We start from the raw sequence: 20,632 nt of genomic DNA on the forward strand, positions 1-20,632 counted from the left end.
CATGGAGATTACTTACTCACTTTTGACTCTGATTCCAGGTCAGCTGGATCTGCTGGGTTCGTCATTTCAACAGTCCGAGTTTCCACTGCAATAACTCCCACAGGGATTCCTCCTAACCTGTGCAAAATAATGACGGGCCCTAGTTCAGGATTATTGAAGTTAGGTAACATTTCTTCTAAAGAAGCCACTGGTATGCTGTGGTCCAGTGGTTAAATTACCAGAACAGTAATCTAGAGATCTGAACAAACAATTTGAGTTCAAATCCTGCCCCAGGCCCAGCCCATGTGCTGACATTTCAATGCCTTCTGACATGGCCTGTCAAATTTCCCAGTACCACATTCATGCTGGAGAAGGACTAAGACTGGACGTCTACCCATCCATGCACTGAATCTGGGTACAGTAAAGGTTCTTCCAACTCATGCAACATGGTTCTTTTAACAAACATTTGGCAGCTGGCATCTAATTTGGGGCATGTTAAAAGACATTTGAATAAGTACATGGCTTGGAAATACAAGTACATGGAAGTACATGTCTTGGGTCAAACACTAGCAAATGAGTCTAGCTTGGATGAGGTATCTTTGTCAGAATTACCAGATGGGCCGAAGGGCCATGCTTTATAACTTTAAGTCTCAAGAAGTTAGGACTATCTACAATAAAGTCACCTGTATGACAGCCTTCCAAATGTTTCAGCTGGTGCTTGATTGTTCTATCTGAAGCATTCTGTCTCCATCAATGGCTGGAATGTGTATCCGTCTACAAAATGTAATCCAGTTACTCCCCCGGCTTCTCCAACAGACCCAAGATGGGGTCATGTAAACAACACTACCTCATCTTTGCAAATGTCCACTTCTTTTCATTTTGAATGTGCTTCTGGTACTGATGGAGCCAGTGATCTACAATCTGATTGAGCAATTTGGTCCTCTGTTGTATCCAAGAAGACTACAAGAGGTGAGCAGCTTCGAGGCCGAGAAGCTTAGAGACCATGGTCAACTCCATTATTCACCAATATTGCCGATTACAGCATGGAAGAAGATTGGAACATCAAGGCCTGTATTCAGCACCATTGCAAGCCTCTCACTTGCTGCTCCCAGAAGACGAAGTCCTTGGGTGATGGTATCGCTCTCTCTCTCTCTCTTGTGAACTTGTTCAGTTTTATATTTTTATATTCTGTGTTTCCACCCATTCTTTCTAGTTGCCATGTCTGACATTTGTTGGTTTTCTTGCGTGGGGAGAGGGGTGGAAGGGGTAGTGGTGATACTCTTGTTGCTGTTTGCATGATTTGTGTTTTTGTGTATGGGGGAGGTTTGATGTTCCTGTTGCAGTTCGCGCATTTTTTTTTGCACGTGTCGCAGTTGATTCTTTGTCCGAAAGGTTTCCATAGCTTTCTTTGTTTCATGGTTGTCTGGAGGAGGCATATTTGAGAGTTGTATACTGCATACGTACTTGGAAAATAAATGTACCCTGAACTTTGAATCTCTCAAGAACTACAACCAATGTCTCTAAGGACAAAGTCGTAGGGCATTGGAACCACACTAACTGTGGGTGCCATCGAAAGTGCACACTTATCTGACTTGGAATTACATCAACAGCTCTTCATTAACGCTGGGTCTACCTCCTGGAACTCCCTGACCAACACCAACGCAGGGGTGGTTTCACCAGAAGCATTGCAATGGTTTAAGATGGTGGCGCAACAAAACCATCTAAGGATATATTAGGGATTTTCGATCACTAAATGCCTAGACAGTGATAAAACAGAAATAAATCCAGTAATATTCCTGTGGCATATTCTGAGATTATACTTGCACATATTTATATTTAGAAAGGAGTTTGAAACAAATGTATACAGAACTGGTGAAGTAATTGTTTCTTCATTCCATATTGTTTCCAAATTTTTCAGACTGTAATCTGGAATCTTCTAGTGAATAGTCAGCATATTTTGCATAGTTACATATGGATTTTTCTTGATGTTGCTCATGAATTAACATATTGTTTCAAAATTCAAGAACAACAACAAAGTATCCATTTTACTGAAATAAATCTTCCAGTTTAAAAAGCAAAAAGTACTTCAAAAATTATTTTTGAGGTAATTTTTATAGTTTTCAAAATTGGCATTTTATTTGGTTTAATTAATTAATTTATAAAATAATTTTATTATTTGGAATGTCCCTGTTCTCTAGCTCAAGCAATAATTCCATCTGACATTGTGTGCAAGATGATGAGAGGCATTGATCGTGTGGATAGTCAGAGACTTTTTCCCAGGGCTGAAATGGCTAGCATGAGAGGGCACAGTTTTAAGGTGCTTGGAAGCAGGTACAGAGAAGATGTCAGGGAAAAGATTTTTACGCAGAGAGTGGTGAGTGTGTGGAATGGGCTGCCGGCGGCGGTGGTGGAGGCAGAAACAATAGGGTCTTTTAAGAGACTCCTGGATAGCTACATGGAGCTTAGAAAAATAGAGGGCTATGGGGAAAGCCTAGGTAGTTCTAAGGTAGGCCTTTGTTCTGCACAGCTTTGTGGGCCGAAGGGCCTGTATTGTGCTGCAGGTTTTCTAATTTCTATGTTTCTATGTTTCTTTATTAACATAATCTCAAAATTCCAACCAATGCAGTTTTAATGTAAGACAGTTCGAAACTTGCAATAAATATAGCAATCTACGTGGTATACCAAATTTATCAACACAGAAGTTGTATCATTTCAAAATTAATTCATTTTCAGAGTATGTTTGAGAAATACAGGGTTATGATGTAAATTCATGATATCTGAAAAGCTTAACACAGCATAATCTCCTTTGCAGCATTGCAGTCATCGACTGCATTTAGTTTTCAAGGTTGATCACCATCATCATGTGCTGTGTCATACGACATGGGCGAGCATGATCGTTACCCCTGGGGAAGATCCCCTTTGCTTTGTTCTGATTCTTTTCTCTATCCATGACCATGTTTGTTCTTGACATTTTTTCTACAGAAGTGGTTTGCTGTTCCCTTCTTCTGGGCAACGTCTTTACAAGACGGGTGACTCCAAACATTATCAATATTCTTCAAAGATTCTCTGCCTGGCATCAGTGGTTGCATAACCAACTGCTCATGTGACCACCCATCACCTGCTCCCATGGCTTTAATTTACCCTGACTGGAGGTGGAGGGATAAGCAGGTGCTACACCTTGCCCAAGTGTGACCTGCAGGCTAGCGGAGGGAAGGAGCACCTTACACCTCCTTTGGTAAAGATGTATCTCCACCCTGACATGCATTTCAAAGTTACACAGGTGATGAATGAACATTGATTTAGAGTGTTTCATAAATAGAGATCATAATGAAGTAACCACAATGGGAGTTCTAATTCTCTTTGAGAAATGCATTGTAAGTTCAATGTAATTTATAGGTATAAGATAAAGTTAGAACCCCATGCTCCACAGCTCTGGGAAGCAAGATGAAGCTGAAGTAGCCAATGCTAATAAAAAGACTGTAGATTTTGGGTAAATTTTAGGAACAATGAAAGGCTGTGGAATAACCTCAGTTGAGGAAATAGATGGTGGAAAGATTCTTCACTTAAAGAAACCTTAGCGTGGGAGAAAAGCACAAGGTACAGATTAAAGCTGCTAGTATTTATCTGTTCTTTTCCCAACTTTAGGCTCAAAAACCTATCAAAGTAGCAGTTTAGTAACTCTTACCTTGCTCTTCCCACCACTACCGTTTGTGCCCAAGGTTTCATAATTTCCTTGAAGGATCCATGGTCAAAGAAACCACTCTGCCAAGCACCTTTGACAGCTGTAGAGGAAGGAAAATGGTGTAAAAAACAATCTGCTCCCCTAAGTCAGTCACATTCACATTCTGGAGACTATTCAGTATTTGTCTTTTCTGCTATTTGGTTAAATATTCCCCCATTATTCACAGATAATCCATAACTTTAATGACATAATATTGACAGATTTACTCATTGAATATAACTGTCTATAATTGCATGCATTACTTTGCAGATAGGTGGTGAATCATCTTTAAAATTCCGAATACTGCCTTACTTGGATGAGGTCTGCCAGCCAGCATCCAGCGAGGATCATATGGGGCTTTGCTTGGTACAAAATCAATTTGCCTCTCAGGGCCATCCTTGGGGGAGATTATAGGCACTGGGCTTGTATTGTTCTGTATTAACAGAGTAAGACATTTACTCACAGATTATTTCATTCTATATCCCACAAGGAATAATGCAAGACCAGCCTAACAACATAGAAATTAAAAACTAATTTATTAGATCTAGTACATGCAGGAGCAGGGAAAGCAGGTGGGACTATCTTCAGAATTGGCATTAGTTAATGTACAAAGCTTGTGGTACACACTGAATTACAATTTACCTCATCCCCAAAATGTTTTGTTCAATAACTAGTGATGGTGTGTTTGTGTTTGATTTAACAAGTGTTGATTCTTGACATTCAGATTTAACTATCCACTTGTAAGGTCCAACTGATTAAAACACAACTAACCCTGAAATGAAAAGAATATTTTTTTAAAAATGTATTTTAGCTTGTGTATCTACTGGAGGCTTGGAAGGGCCCTATTGGAAACCAAACCATCATTAACCCTTTCAATATTAAACACAAATAGCACCTGTAGTTCAGTCCTTATTTACTAATTTCCATCCTCTGTACAAGAAAGAAAAGAAATCTTAAGGGATAGGGGAAAATTTAGTTTGAAACAATATAGCTTCTTAACTGAAAGAGACAGAAGTAATATCCATTAATTATTCTTTACTTCTGTCTGAATATTCATGGCATTTCTTAAATTCTTCCTCCTTTCTCCCCTTTCCACAGAACATAGTTGCTTGGAAAATAGACATTATATCACTGAAAACACAAAATGCTAGCAGAACTCAGCAGGCCAGACAGCATCTATGGGAGGAGGTAGTGTCGACGTTTCGGGCCGAAACCCTTTATCAGGAGTGAAGTAACATGGGATGGTGGAGAGGGGATAAGAAGTGGGGAGAAGGATGAAGTAGAGAGCTGGGAAGTGATAGGCTGAAGGGAAATGGGTTGGGGGAAGGTGGAGAATTATAGGAAATTAAAGAGAAAGAAAGGTAGGGCTGGGGGGAGATTATAGTGAGAGGGAAAAAGAGAGAGAAAGAGAACCAGACTAAAATTATAGATAGGGATGGGTGTAAGGGTGGGGGGCAGGGGTATCAACGGAGGTCTGTGAGTTGAATGCTCATGCTGGCAGGTAGGAGGCTACCTAGGCGGGAGATAAGGTATTGTTCCATCGACCTGCGTGTGGCCTCATCTTGACGGTAGAGGAGGTCATGGACAGACATGTCGGAGTGGGAGTGGTCTGTGGAATTGAAGTGTGTGGCCACAGGGAGATCCCGCCACTGCTGGAGGACTGAGCGCCGGTGTTCGGCGAAATGGTCTCCCAGTCTGCGGCGGGTCTCCCCAATGTATAAATGGCCACATCGGGAGCACCGGATACCGTATATCACCCCAGCTGACTTGCAGGTGAAGTGGTGCCATTCATCACCCCCCCCCCCCATCCCTCCCTCCAGGCACTTATCCCTGCAAGCGGAAGAAGTGCTACACCTGCCCCCACACTTCTTCCCTCACCACCATCCCAGGCCCCAGGCAATCCTTTCAGGTGAGGCACCACTTCACCTGCAAGTCAACTGGGGTGATATACTGTATCCGGTGCTCCCGATGTGGCCATTTATACATTGAGAAGACCCGCCGCAGACTGGGAGACCGTTTCGCCAAACACCGGCGCTCATTCCAGCAGTGGCGGGATCTCCCTGTGGCCACACACTTCAATTCCACAGACCACTCCCACTCCGACATGTCAGTTCATGGCCTCCTCTACCGTCAAGATGAGGCCACATGCAGGTCGATGGAGCAATACCTTATCTTCTGCTTAGGTAGCCTCCTACCTGCCAGCATGAACATTCAACTCACAGACCTCCGTTGATACCCCTGCCCCCACTTACCCCATCCCTATCTATAATTTTAGTCTGGTTCTCTTTCTCTCTCTTTTCCCCCCTCACTATAATCTCCCCCCAGCCCTACCTTTCTTTCTCTTTTATTTCCCACAATTCTCCACCTTCCCCCTAGCTCATTTCCCTTCAGCCTATCACTTCCCAGCTCTCTACTTCATCCCTCCCCCCACTTCTTATCCCCCCTCAACCATTCCATGTTACTTCACTCCTGATGAAGGGTTTCGGCCCGAAACGTTGTCACTACCTCCTCCCATAGATGCTGTCTGGCCTGCTGAGTTCTGCCAGCATTTTGAGTTTTTATTTATTTCCAGCATCTGCAGATTCACTCGTGTTGCCATTATATCACTGACCTTATTAATGTACTCATTCATTTAACCTTTCAAAAAATTTGCAAGTTTAAAAGTTTTCAACAGTTGAAAAGGAACTTCCATTTTTTACTCCAAAATGTAGTCCCATAAAGTTAAACATGAAACCTACAGAGGAATACCTTAGGCATGTAAGAGAGCCATTCTAAAATGGTATAAATTCCTTCAAAATCATCAGGAACAGTGATGTGTGAAATCCCATTGTTGTGCATTATATGAACTCCACCCAGCTGGTTGTTGGATGTGTACACTTCACGACCAAGAACCTGTCAGGAAAGTTAAAACAAACAATGACTTCAGTGAGAGTAAAAATGAGCACAACCACTTCCTTTGTGGTCATGGAAGCCCACGACTTCCATTTATTTATTCATTTAGAGATACAACATGGTAGTAGCGTCAATGACCAATTACTGCCCACGTGACCAATTAACCTACGTCTTGTGTAGGTTAATTGTAAGCATTGTAGGAAACCAGAGCCCCCAGAGGAAACCTACAGTCACGTGGAGAAGGTGCAAACTCCTTACAGACAGCAGCAGGATTGAACCCAGGTCGCTGATGCTGTAATAGTGTTCCTCTAACTGTGACTTGGACCACAGATAAATCCTCCCCTGGAATTAGTACACACTTCAGAAACAATATTATAGCAAGAAACTGAAAATAGCTACTAATGGTTCAAAAAATGAATGAGGAAAGAGAGAAATCTTGTGAGTCAGTGAAAATCAGGGTGATCCTTCAGCTTAGAAAACAAAATATATTTTATTTATTAAAGTTTTTTTGTTGTTGCTTTAGGTGAAATAAACCATCGTTCCATAAAGAACAAAATACATTTTATTCTGTCTCCAAAAAGTGCTTTAGCTTTTTACTGCAATGATCAAACTTCCTCTGTTTTTTAGGACAAATTTAAGATCTAAATAATGTATCAGTGACAGTTTTGCCCTGCTGGCCTTTTCTGCTCATTTTAAAACTGAAATTAATGTCTAATTAATTACCAGTAGGATCCGTCCAACTGGAGACTTGATAGCTTCATAAATATATTCTTTACAGAATATGCATACAATTGCTTAGAAAGAAAGCACAACACCCTGACTTATTGTCGAGAACTTATACTTGATTTTCACTCTCTCCATTTCAGAATATGTTGAGTTCATTGCCCACTATACGCATGTTAATTGTATCCATCAATGATACCTCACTGGCCTCTTCCACCATGATGTGACAACAAAAACAGGAACTTCAGTCATTCAAAGCTTCCAATGTACTTTGGTTAATTTAGTTCCATTTTGCTAGCTCTAATAGAAACTGGTAAATGTTATTATGACCTTGTTCAGTGCACTGGCTCCAGTGAGAATAATATGTGAATTCTCCACTTGGATGACACGTTGTCCTAATCTCACCAAGTATGCTCCGATTCCAATTGCACGACATGTTACCTGCAAAGCACATATAAAATATTTAAATGTGAGCTTCTATAGACAGTTAGCATTTGAAGAATTTCCCTTTTCCATATCTGTTTCTAGCTTGTTAACAAGTTCAGCTGAAATCTCAATTCATCTACTTTTGTTGAGGCTTTGAACCATTAAAACATGGGGAAAAACCTTAAATAACTTCACCAAACTGAAAAAAGGGAAATGGGACAATCAATATCCATCACCCTTAATAACGTACTTCACCCACAACCATCACTGTACTTTAACTCCTTTCCTTTGGATGACTTTTGCAGCTTTTAAAATTTGCCCCTTACCCTCATTCAGAGCAATGACCATGATTACAAGCTGAGCAGCCATGCCAATTGTATCTACATTTGCCCTGAGTTCCTGAAAATATTACAAGACGGAAATAAAATCATTTTACCATATTTCTCCATGTTCCACACAACAATAATATGGAGCAAATGAGCAGTCAGATCACATTATTACAGATGGCATGTATTAAGGGTATTGACAGAATTATATTGGGGGACTTCAATATGCAAGGGGATTGGGAAAATCAGGTTGGCATTGGATCACAAGAGAGGGAATTTATTGAATGCTACTAGATGGCTTTTTAGAGCAACTCATGTTAGAGCCTACTCATGGAAAGGCTATCTTAGATTGGGTGTTGTGTAATAACCCAGATCTTATTAGGGAGCTTAATGTAACGGAAGCATTAGGATGCAGCGATCATAATACGATTCAATTCATTCTGCAATTTGAGAGGGAGAAGTGTAAATCATTTGTATTTGTATCTCAATGGAATAAAGGGAATTACAGAGACATGAGAGAGGAGCTTCCCAGGTGGATTGGAGGAGGACACTGGTGGGGATGATGGCAAGGCAGAGGTGGCTGAGGTTTCTGGGAATAATTCACAAGGTGCAGGATAGCTATGTCCCACAGAGGAAGTTGTTCACAAATTGCAGGGGTAAGCAACTGTGGCTGACAAGGGGAGTTAGGGACTGCATAAAAGCCAAGAAAAGGGCACATGATGTAGCAAAAGTGAGTGGAAAGTCGGATGATAGAGAAGCTTTTAAAATCCAACAGAAGGCAACTAGAAAAGCTATAAGAAGGGAAAAGATGAAATATGAGGGCAAACTAGCCAATAGTATAAAGCAGGATACTAGAAGTTTTTCAGTTATATAAAGAGTAAAAGGGAGCTCAGAGTTGATATTAGACCACTGGAAAATGATGCTGATGAGGTAGTAATGTGAGACAAAGAAATGGCAGATGAACTTGATGAGTAATTTGCATCAGTCTTCACTGTGAAAGACACTAGCAATGTGCCAGGGGTCCGTGAGTACCATTGCTATTACAAATTAAAAAGTGCTAGGCAAACTCAAAGGTTTTAAGGTGAATAAGTCACCTGGACCAGATGAACTACATCCCAGAGTCCTGAGAGAGGTTGCTGAAGAGATAATAGATGCATTGGTCATGATTTTTCTAGAATCACATGATCCTGGCATGGTCCCAGAAGATTATAAATGTCACTCCACTCTTTAAGCGGGGAGGAGGCAAACAAAAGGAAATTACGGGCTGATTAGCCTAACCTTAGTGGTTGGAAAAGTGTTACAGTCATTTATTGAAGAAGAGGTTTTGGGGTACTTGGAGACTAATGATAAAATAAGTGAAAAGTCAGCATGGTTTCTGTAAGGGGGAATCTTGCCTGACAAATCTGTTACTTCCAGGAAGTAACAAACAGGGTGGACAATGGAGAGATAGTAAATGTCATTTACTTGGATTTTCAGAAGGCATTTGATAAGGTGCCACATGAAGCTGGTTAACAAGATAAGATCTTATGGTGTTACAGGAAAGATACCAGCAGGGTTAGAGGAATGGCTGACAGACAGGAGGCAGCAAGTGGGAACAAAGGCGGCCTTTTCTAGTTGGCTGCCGGTGACTAGTGGTGTTCCTCAGTGGCTGGTTTTGCATTGTTTTTCAATGATTTGGATAATGGAATTGACGGCTAAGTGACAAAGTTTGCAGATGATATGAAGCAAGGCGGAGGGGTAGGTAGTGCTGAGGAAGCAATGTGATTGCAGCAGGACTTAGACAAATTGGAAGAATGGGCAAAAAAGTAGCAGATGGAATACAGTGTTGAGAAATGTATGATAATGCATTTTGGTAAAAGAAACAATAGTGCGGACTATTATCTAAACGGGGAGAAGGTACAGACATCAGAGATGCAGAGAGACTTAGAAGGTTAATTTACAGGTTGAGTCTGTGGTAAAGAAGACAAATGCAATATTGGCATTTATTTCAAGGAGAATAGAAGCTAAACAAGGAGTTAATGCTGAGACGTTATAAGACACTAGTCAGGCTGCATGGAGAATTGTCAAAGGTTTTGGGCCCCATATCTCAGAAAGGATGTGTTGTTATTGGAGAGAGTCCAGAGGAGGTTCACAAGGATGATTCCAGGAATGAAGGAGTTAACATATGAAGAAGCATTGGCAGCTTGGGGCCTGTACTTGGTGGAATTTAGAGAATATGGGGGGATCTCATTGAAACCTACTGAATGTTGAAAGGACAAGATGGGGTGTTTCCTAAGATGAGGGATGTCCAGAACTAGAGGGCACAGCCTCAAAATTGAGTGGTGAACTTTCAAAACAGAGGTAAGGAGGATTTTTTTTTAGCCAGGGAGTAGTGAATTTTGGAATGCTCTGTCACAGACTGTGGTCAGGTCATCAAAGGATATGGCAAGAAAGTAGGTGTATCGGTTGAGTGGGATCTCGGATCAGCCATGATGGAATGACAGAACAGACTTGATGGGGTGAATGGCCTAATTCTGCTCCTATGTTTTATGGCATTATGGGCTTATTTTATTCTCAGGAAAAGCCTCAATGGCTGAAAGGGAATATACTGTATGTAGTACTATGCATGCGAGATTTTTTGAGATGGTTTCGAATGGCATGTCCTCCACAAGGCCCTGACCTCAGCATCATCAAGGCTGCCTGGGATAAGTTGGAAAAAACAGAAACAAGCGAGACAGCCAACGTCTACTGAAGAACCGTAGCAAGTTCTCCAAGATGCTTGGTACAATCTACCAGCCAATTCTCTTATAAAACTGCACAACAGTGTACCAAAGAGAATTGATGTAGTTTTGAAGGCCAAAGGTGGTCACACCAAATATTGATTTGATTGATTTAGTTTTTACTGTTTACTGCTCTTCATAGTAATTTTTTTGATATTCAAAAACTTTTCAATTGATTATTTTTGAATACATTTTCACTTCACAGAATTTTTACATGCTGAAGACTTTTGCCTAATACTGTCATATATATTACTCTAAATAAATGAATATAATTTGTTTATTACACTTTTACTTTAACTCACTAAATCAAACTAAACTACCTCTTTATTACAATCCATGAAAAATAAGAATCCTGACAATGCAATTATTAAATTCCTCTATAATTTCAGTTCCTCTGTAATTCAATTTAATCCCCTAAACATTTATTTCATTCCCCACAACTGCATAAACATAATTAGAACAACGATTCTCAATACCTAAGACTTTACGACACTTCACAGAAGTATTGCCAAGTTAAATGTAATATTGAGTACATGAGAACTTGGCATCTATAAAGGGGTGGATTGTGAGCAGTATCATAAAGAAGGCAAGAGAGATTCAAAGTGACAGAGGGAATTCTAAAGCTCTAGATTTTTAACTGGTAAATAGTGTATTACTGTCACATACAGTGAAAAAAGTTTTGTATGCATTCCATCTAGACTGATCAGTCCAAACATTAACTAAGTAGGATACTGAAGAAGTGAATGCAGCTAGCTGAGGGTTAAGAGAGAAATTGCAGTAATACTGAGGGAAGTCACAGAGGGATTTGGAAGTGAATGATGTGTATTTAAAAACTAAATTAAGAAATTGCCCAACTGTCTTCCCACTTTTATAAAAATGTCAGCCAGTCTATCAGCAATATCAAGGAAGAGTCACAAGTTTATGGCCAACCACTTGCTTAAAATACAAACCTATCTAATTGGGATTAATTTCTTTTACATTTGTTTTTCAGATTTGAGCGTATGGTGGCAAATCCTCCATTTATTTCCCATTCCTAATTGCCTTAGAAAGTTGGTGTTGGAATATTGCTCTAATCATCAGTAAACATCTCGATTTTTTGAACAACACACACAAAATGCTGGAGGAACTCAGCAGGCTGGGCTGCTTCTATGGAAATGAATAAACAGTCGACATTTTGGGCCAAGACTCTTCTTCAGGACTGAGAAATCTCTATTTCTTAATTTGGGAAACAGTTGATGTTTGGATCCCAAACACTGCTTTGAGGAATTTTTGCACTGATGTACTGGGTCTGTGATGTTTGGTATCCAACAATTATGATCATGTTCCTTTTACTTAAAGTTTGACTTTAGCTGCTGGAGTGCTTTGCCTTTGAAGCCTAGAAACCTGAGCCTTGATGCTACGTTCAGCTGAATGCTGCTATGACGTCAAGGGCAGTCACTCTCACCTCACTTCTTGAAATCACTATTTACAAATATTATTTGAATTTTTAACCTTGAAGGAGCACCAGACTCCTGCTCATCAGAACAATAAACTGTAGAATACATGTGTATCCTTGCAAAGCAGCCTATCGCCCACATGAAAAAAAAATCTGTTGATGCTGGAGATCCAAAGCACAACACACAAAATAATGGAATAACTCAGCAGGTCAGGCAGCATCCATGGAAAAGAGTAAATTGTTGATGTTTTGGGTTGAGACCCTCCTTCTGGACTTCAGCTTTACCTTCTGAAGAAGGCTCATGGTCTGAAATGTTGACTGTTTACTCTTTTCTATAGATGCTGCCTAGCCTGCTCAGCTTTTCACCCAGCTTACTTGAGCAACATCATTGTATATTTCCTTATAAACTTGACTCTGATGGAGCAGGGTTAGTCACACTTACCAGACTGATTGTAACAATATCATTGTAAGCTAGGGAGGATTCTCCAGCAATGGTACCAGCTCCACGTAGGTTCTCCACCCCCAAGCCTTCCTCCTTGCCAATAATGTCAGTTATGACATATCTAGAAAACATTTAGGAAGGTCACATTTAGGAGCCTACATACATTGGTATAACTTCTGCCTGGAATGAAGCCCAAAGGTAGTATTATCACTAATAAAATGCTGCTTCCATACAAAGTCATAACTTCACTAAAAACATACTGTACGTTATTTTCTGATAATCTGGGGAAGTAGACCCCTCCTGCTGTCATGTCAGACATAAAAGAGAGTTAATTGCTATCATTATAGTCACTGGAATATTTTTATGGTTCATAGTGTTAGTTGAAGTAGCTGGAAGAATGGTTAATCCATTTGAGAATGTCCATCAATGTCAATTTAGGTTTAGGAGATTACTGGATCTTGGTTAGATAAAATTCCTTCTCTTCAAAAATTCTTAACAATTGTAATATCTGCATTCATGACTTATTCCAGATTTCTACAGTAAGTTTTAACTGGGAACAGCAAATAATACAAACAGAAATTGAAGTGAATTTTAGTGCCATGATGTGATGCATCATTGGCTTTGAACTTCGAACTGAAACATAGAAAATATGTGCAGGAGTAGGCCGTTCGGCCCTTCTGAACTGAAGGAACTTCTGAAGTTTCATAATGTATGTACTTCAGCCTGGTGTCAAAATGGTTGTAGTGACACGTCTAGTATGATAGTGTAGTGGGTAGTGCTCATTGCTCTCACTTTCAGCTTCCTCTGCTGGTTGGCAGTCTTGCGAAAAGGAGAGCTGAATGTGTAAGTCTCTCCCTGCTAGTATATAGCTTCTCCAACAGCAAGCCTCACATAGTGCCTCTTCACCGGTGACACAAGGAAACTGAACTCCTTTCAGAAATCAGGCTGAACTACAGAGGACAGGGAGGAGGTCTGGCCACTGCACGAGTAGTATGCAGGCCCACTGGTGTGTGGACATGCCCCGGTGCTTGAAAACCAGATCCCCAGCAATGCGTTGTGGGCAGCCTCGGGAGAGATGAAGGTATGGGAGTAAATCCGAACAGAAAATCCAGAGTGGAGCCCCTCAGTCGGCTGGATACCACGGAGCATCCTTCCGGCAGCTCCTGTGGCTAAGCTGGTGCCAAATGTATTGCCTCGCAAGCTTCCCTTTGAACAGTGGTGAAGCCGAGAGGGGGATCCTGACGAAGAGGCATCTCAGGATCTTCATACATTCTACCCAGGCTTGTGAGGATGATATCATCATGATATCCTGATATCTCTCTTCAGGACCTTGTTACTTTTCCTACCTATGCCAGTGGTGCCAATATGCACCAAGACTTCTGGCTGCTCACACTCCACCTTTAGAATGCTGCAGACCCACTCCAAGACATCTGGTGGTCTTAATTATGTCCATAGAATCTCATCTGTATTCCTTTAACTATGGGATATCCTACCACAACTTCACCTCTTGTTCCTTCTGAGTCGTAGTGCTGGAGCTCTGGTCACTGCTTTCTATTTAGTTAACAGAATATTCTATTGGGCACACAAGCAGGCTTGTAATTTTACATCTGGGGATTTCTAGAAGATATGGATCCAAAGATATAGGCTGTTAATGTGTAGCAATTGGATGAGATCATTCTGGGAAGAGATTGGACAGCTGTATGGGTGAAGCATGCAGATATTGTTAACCAAGAAAGCAGAAGGAAAGTTATGTCTTGTAACCAATTCTCTGGTGAAGCAGCTTTGCAATGAACAGGGGCATAAGATCTCCAACTGTGTGTTTGAAATGTGAATGGATAAAAATTAACAAAGGTGACAAGATTAGGTAAAATGCACGTGTGGGGAATACAAAACTAAATCACATTTAATTTAATTTAATAACAGGTATATGGAGGAATTTAAGGTGGGGGGATATATGGGATGCTGGGCTTAAGGATTGGCAAAACATTGTGGGCCAAAGGGCCTGTACTGTGCTGTACTATTCTATGTTTTATGTTCTATCACCTATTGTTCTTCGAGACAGACAGATGCCAACCATGCTTCAGCCTAGAAGTTGTATCACAGGTAGAAACATGGACTAAAATGATACAACATAGGAAACCCAAGGCAATTTTATCCTAAGCTGAAAGAGCAATTTTCATGCAGACAAACAGGTCGTGTGCATGTAAAAGATTTAATTTGTGAACTTTCACAGTTACTCAGTAACAGCTAACAGCTAACCCTAACAGCTTCACAAATTGGCTGAGGCATAATAGATATGCATATCAACAAAGCTTGCACTTAATTTCCATGCAGAATATTAAATATATTAATATGAAAGCCAAAGAAGTTGATTAATTTATGCCAATATTCTCTGTGCAAATTGGGCATACATGCAGAGTCATTCAAGCTTTAATGTGACAATAACCATGTCTTGCTGAAATCCAGCCCTGTGGAAATGGACCAGGTATTTTTGGGAGAGATTCACTTCAGTGGAGCTGTTATGGCTTTGTCATAGTTGATTTGCATAATAATATCATCAAGGGTCATCTTTGCCTTCCTGACAGAATCTGGAACAATATATCAACTTTATTAGCAATTCCTGGTACAACAAGCTGCATATCTTATAGCCAAAAAAGGTGTAAAATGAAGTGACAACAATATGTTGCTCCCTGCATTTGCCTGTCTGCACATAAAATACTTGACATTTTTTACAAATTGTTTCTGAATCTTACGGTATCTAGCACAGCTATGCACAACGGAGACCGGGAAGCTTGTGCCTTGTAGCTCAGGACCAGTCCTAAACTGTTGCAGGATTGGGGTGTACTGTTCCAATGCATATTGACGATATGTGTTTCCTCTCCTTCATTTTTTCTCTCCCCTTCCTGCTTCATGCTATTGTGCTGGGAAGGGTACATTAAGGCTGAAACCTTGATTATAGATGGCAAAAATATGATTGTTTCAACCTTTGCAGGCAGCTCAAGTTCAAGTTTAATTATCATTCAACCACATACACGAATACAGCTAAATGAACCAGCGTTCCTCTGGGGCCAAGATACCAACAGCACACTGCATACGGCACAGTTATGCTAGCAGAAAAACATACAGTCAGAAAAGAATGGTATAGCACAAGTCCCTGAGTGGCATGGCTTATAGATTGATGGTGCGTGGGATAATAGACAATAGACAATAGGTGCAGAAGTAGACCATTCGGCCCTTTGAGCCTGCACCGACATTCTGAGATCATGGCTGATCATCTACTATCAATATCTAGTTCCTGCCTTGTCCTCATATCCCTTGATTCCCCTATCCATAAGATACCTATCTAGCTCCTTCTTGAAAGCATCCAGAGAATTGGCCTCCACTACCTTCCGAGGCAGTGCATTCCAGACCCCTACAACTCTCTGGGAGAAGAAGTTTTTCCTTAACTCTGTCCTAAATGACCTACCCCTTATTCTCAAACCATGCCCTCTGGTACTGGACTCTCCCAGCATTTGGAACATATTTCCTGCCTCTATCTTGTCCAATCCCTTAATAATCTTATATGTTTCAATCAGATCCCCCCTCAATCTCCTTAATTCCAGTGTGTACAAGCCCAGTCTCTCTAACCTCTCTGCGTAAGACAGTCCAGACATCCCAGGAATTAACCTCGTGAATCTACGCTGCACCTCCTCTACAGCCAGGATGTCCTTCCTTAACCCTGGAGACCAAAACTGTACACAATACTCCAGGTGTGGTCTCACCAGGGCTCTGTACAAATGCAAGAGGATTTCCTTGCTCTTGTACTCAATTCCCTTTGTAATAAAGGCTAACATTCCATTAGCCTTCTTCACTGCCTGCTGCACTTGCTCATTCACCTTCAGTGACTGATGAACAAGGACTCCTAGATCTCTTTGTGTTTCTCCCTTACCTAACTCTACACCGTTCAGATAATAATCCACCTTCCTGTTCTTACTCCCAAAGTGGATAACCTCACACTTATTCACATTAAACGCCATCTGCCAAGTATCTGCCCACTCACCCAGCCTATCCAAGTCACCCTGAATTCTCCTAACATCCTCATCACATGTCACACTGCCACCCAGCTTAGTATCATCAGCAAATTAAGCTGATGTTATTTTCTATGCCTTCATCCAAATCGTTGATGTAAATTGTAACAGCTGTGGTCCCAATACCAAGCCCTGTGGCACCCCAGTAGTCACCACCTGCCAGTCCGAGAAACACCCATTCACCGCTACCCTTTGCTTTCTATCTGCCAACCAGTTTTCTATCCATGTCAATGTCTTCCCCCCAATGCCATGAGCTTTGATTTTACCCACCAATCTCCTATGTGGGACCTTATCAAATGCCTTCTGAAAATCGAGGTACACTACATCCACTGGATCTCCCCCGTCTAACTTCCTGGTTACATCCTCGAAAAACTCCAACAGATTAGTCAAGCATGATTTACCCTTGGTCCTGGTCCAGCTCTACTTCAACCATGTGGACACTGGAGGTCAGCATTGATAGGCAAGGCCAATACGGAGTCCGACATGGCTACAGCAACCTCTGCTCTCTCCAATACTGCCTCCGGTATCTCCTCTCCTGGGCTGTTAGCAACTACACAGTTGCATTTTTATAGTAACAATCAGGATGAAAACCATCCTCAAATATTTACTAATTATGTATTTGCCTAATTTTGTAATTTTTTGTGAAAACCAAGAGGATGTTAGTACTAAATGGGGCTTCCATTTTGTGCACCAAGGATGAAGTCCAATTTCTTGGCATTTGTGTTACACACAGAGAGCTCCAGACATTGATACATTATTACAGAGCAGGGATAACACAATTTTGCTGTTTAACAAAATACTTACACCAAGAATGGCATTTCCAGGCATACAGAATTATACACATTCATATACATTTGCATACCATTTAGGAAATGATTTGTTTCAGTTGAATCATTTTGTGCCTGACAAGACCAAATTTCTAGCCCAAGATGCAGCAAAAGGCCATTCTCCCAACAGCTCTCGTTAAGTATTGATACTTAATGAACCACATTATGCTTATCCTCATTAGATCCTGCATGCTCATTTATCTTATCCTCTAATACATCCACTGTATTTGCTACTACTTTGGGTGGTATGTTTCACTCACTGGAAAGAAGTTTTTCCTGAACTCTCAGTTGATATACTATGGCCCCTAGATCTGACTATGCCTTCAGATGGAAACATCTATTCTATCAAATGCCGTAGTAATTTAAAGCACTCCATCTCATTAGACTGAGACATACATAAATGATCATTGTTCTTTACATAGTAGGTTTATTAGTTACCCAGTACTACAATCACATATGTTTTACTTCCAGGTTCTTTGCCTATCTTTTTCTGTTTTGTGTATGTCTGCAAAGAGTGAGAATTTCAGGATGTACACTGTATACATTCTCTGATATTAAATTGAACCATTGCACCATTATTCGATTGTAATTGAGAGCTACTAGAGGAAAGAATAGTAATAGGAGTGTGGTTTGTCTATTAAAAGGAATATTTAAAGTTAAATAAAATGGAACATTGAGAAAGCTATTTGTAACAATCTTTATCAACTCATCAATAAAAGTACAGCAGAATTGTAGTGCCCTTTAACAGCCCGCTCCGCCGTTTTCAGATGTGAACCAGAGATTTCAGACATTGAATATGAGCTGCTATGACACCCACCTATATGCTCCATCCTCTTCCACATGCTCACAGTGCACTGAATTAATAGAGCTAATTCTGGTGTAGTCCTGGGGTGTTAAATACAGGTACTTGAAGCCCTAACAAAGAAAGTGAATATTAGGAAAGCAGTTAAACATTGGGAATTAGAACTCCCTTTGCACATTTCAATGGACCCAAAAGTCATATGTAAACATCTAACAAAATTACATTCTTGACTAGTGGAGATTCAGGTTTATTTATTTATCAAACGTACATCAAAACATAGAATGAAAAGTGTTGATTGTGTTAACAACCAACTCAAACTAAGGATTCCTCATTTAGAAAATCCATATGATTTGCATTTGAGGATAAGTTTTATTTCAGTTGGGTTGAATTGTTCTGCAATCTTGGCAGTTTAGTTGCAAATGTCTCATCACCATATGATGATGACGGACTTAGTTTGTAAGTAAATTGCCAAGATTGGAGAACAACTCAGTCCAACCATCAACCATCTGAGCTACAAACTTTATGCATTATTTCCATTTATTTCAGTTCCTATGCTGTAGTATAATATTAGCATATTACTATAGATACTTGTGAAATAGTTATTCTGCTTGTGCTTTCTGTGCCTATGAAGTTCAGCCTTTCAACAACAGTTCTTCTCTCAATCTACACTGGAGGAGTCAGCTGGACCTGAATAGGGTGAGCATTGTGTATAATGTCTTTAAATAATCCAGAGGCAGCATGATCTTCTGGTTTAGCCTGATGGCTCAAGATGCAATTTGCCAGAAATACCTCTCTGCTCACTATCCTGTCAAATTGCTTTCTCTAAGAGATCACACTGTTTTTAACGTGAGGGGAGAAGAAAATGTATTGCAGTAAACAAAAAAAATACAACTGTGTGGGACAAGCTGTATGGATCATAGGATCATTTTCTGTCTGACATTCTTCAGATGTAAATAAAACAAAATAAAGCTAGACTTAAATCTATCTCTGCCTAAAGCATTCCTCCATTAGCGAAATGGAAGTGTATCAGGGTAGCTCAATGGTCAGGTTCATCATTGTCATAATGTGCCATGTCGTATGATATAGGCCATCAAACATGGTCTCATGGCCATGATTGTTTTTGACAAATTTTCCTACAGAAAAGTGGTTCGGTACTGCCTTCTTCTGGACAGTATCTTTATAAAGACGGGTGAACCCAGTCATTACCGCTACTGCTCAGATACTGTCTGCCTAGCATCAGTGGTGACATAACCAGGACTTGTGATCCGCACCAGCTGCGCATATGACCAGGCTAGCAGAGGGAAAGAAAGTCTTACATCTCCTTGGTAGAGGCGCATCTCCACCCCACCACCCAAACTAGGTTACTGACACTAAACAAAGAGAGAAGAACAGGAAAGTAGAATTCACCTTGTACGGATCATCTGGATCCTCCCAAGCAACCTGGAACATGTGCCTTATCTCTTCAGCGAGCCCAATCCTGGCACCACTGTTAGCTGCTATATAAATTCTTGGAATTCCTTTAGCTCTGGCGAATTGTGATGCCCGCAGGAACAGCAAATCCTCCTCTGGGCCAAATGAGCCAATCTTAAAAGTGATGTCATTACAAATGACAACAATTTCACGCCCCTCAGGATACTCTGGAGTTTTTAAACTCATTTTCCAAGCCACTATTCCTACCTGAAGAAATTACAATACGGTCATAGTTTATGTAAAACCATATATATATAGTGTAATTATTATTACATCTAAAAAGATATGATTTAATTAGTCAAGGCAACATCTTAACAAAAGCCTTTCTTATTTATCATGGAAGATTATATTAAACATCTGAAAGTTGGAATCTGCAGCAAAGCTAAATGCTGGAAGAACTCAGGAGATCAGGCAGCATCTGTGGAAGCATTTGTTAAGCATTTTATTTTTGATTTAAACGTTCCCTAGTAATTATACTGGTAATAATTGCAGATAACGGAAACATGACCTTGAAGAATATTTTAATCATTCTGTTTAATATCTTAATAGCAAACTAGAACTGCTTAACAAAACCAGCTTTCATTGGATAGTAAACAGGGTAAATTCTCCAATATAATTTGAACAAGTTTTAGTCCAATTTTAATTGGCATTTGGCATTTACCATGAAGAACAAATCAGCCAAAACAGGAACCAAACTTACTTTTGTACAATTTCCTCAGGACATCCCAAAACACAAATCAAAGGTTACAGGGAGAAGGCTGGA

General features: G+C 40.4%; 1 protein-coding gene across 6 annotated transcripts in view; it reads right to left on the minus strand.

Annotated features, from left to right (window-relative positions):
- acacb (acetyl-CoA carboxylase beta) overlaps positions 1 to 20,632 on the minus strand; it is a 162,319-nt gene that overhangs the window by 12,703 nt on the left and 128,984 nt on the right. For 4 of the 6 annotated variants that reach the window (XR_009515406.1, XM_059987884.1, XM_059987883.1 and 1 more), the window contains 8 exons: positions 19,807 to 20,076; positions 18,415 to 18,512; positions 12,704 to 12,824; positions 7,646 to 7,756; positions 6,449 to 6,592; positions 4,013 to 4,133; positions 3,665 to 3,761; positions 21 to 117 (listed from right to left, as the gene is read on the minus strand). Coding sequence is in view for 4 of the 6 variants with exons in the window: in XM_059987884.1 (XP_059843867.1) it covers positions 21 to 117; positions 3,665 to 3,761; positions 4,013 to 4,133; positions 6,449 to 6,592; positions 7,646 to 7,756; positions 12,704 to 12,824; positions 18,415 to 18,512; positions 19,807 to 20,076 (1,059 nt within the window). In the remaining 2 variants the exon portion in view is untranslated. Of the gene's footprint in view, positions 1 to 16; positions 118 to 3,664; positions 3,762 to 4,012; positions 4,134 to 6,448; positions 6,593 to 7,645; positions 7,757 to 12,703; positions 12,825 to 18,414; positions 18,513 to 19,806; positions 20,077 to 20,632 lie in introns of all 6 variants that reach the window. The other 2 variants (XR_009515407.1, XM_059987886.1) reach the window with 2 other exon arrangements.

Source organism: Hypanus sabinus, chromosome 13, assembly GCF_030144855.1.
Source record: "Hypanus sabinus isolate sHypSab1 chromosome 13, sHypSab1.hap1, whole genome shotgun sequence".
Lineage (NCBI taxonomy): Eukaryota > Metazoa > Chordata > Chondrichthyes > Myliobatiformes > Dasyatidae > Hypanus > Hypanus sabinus.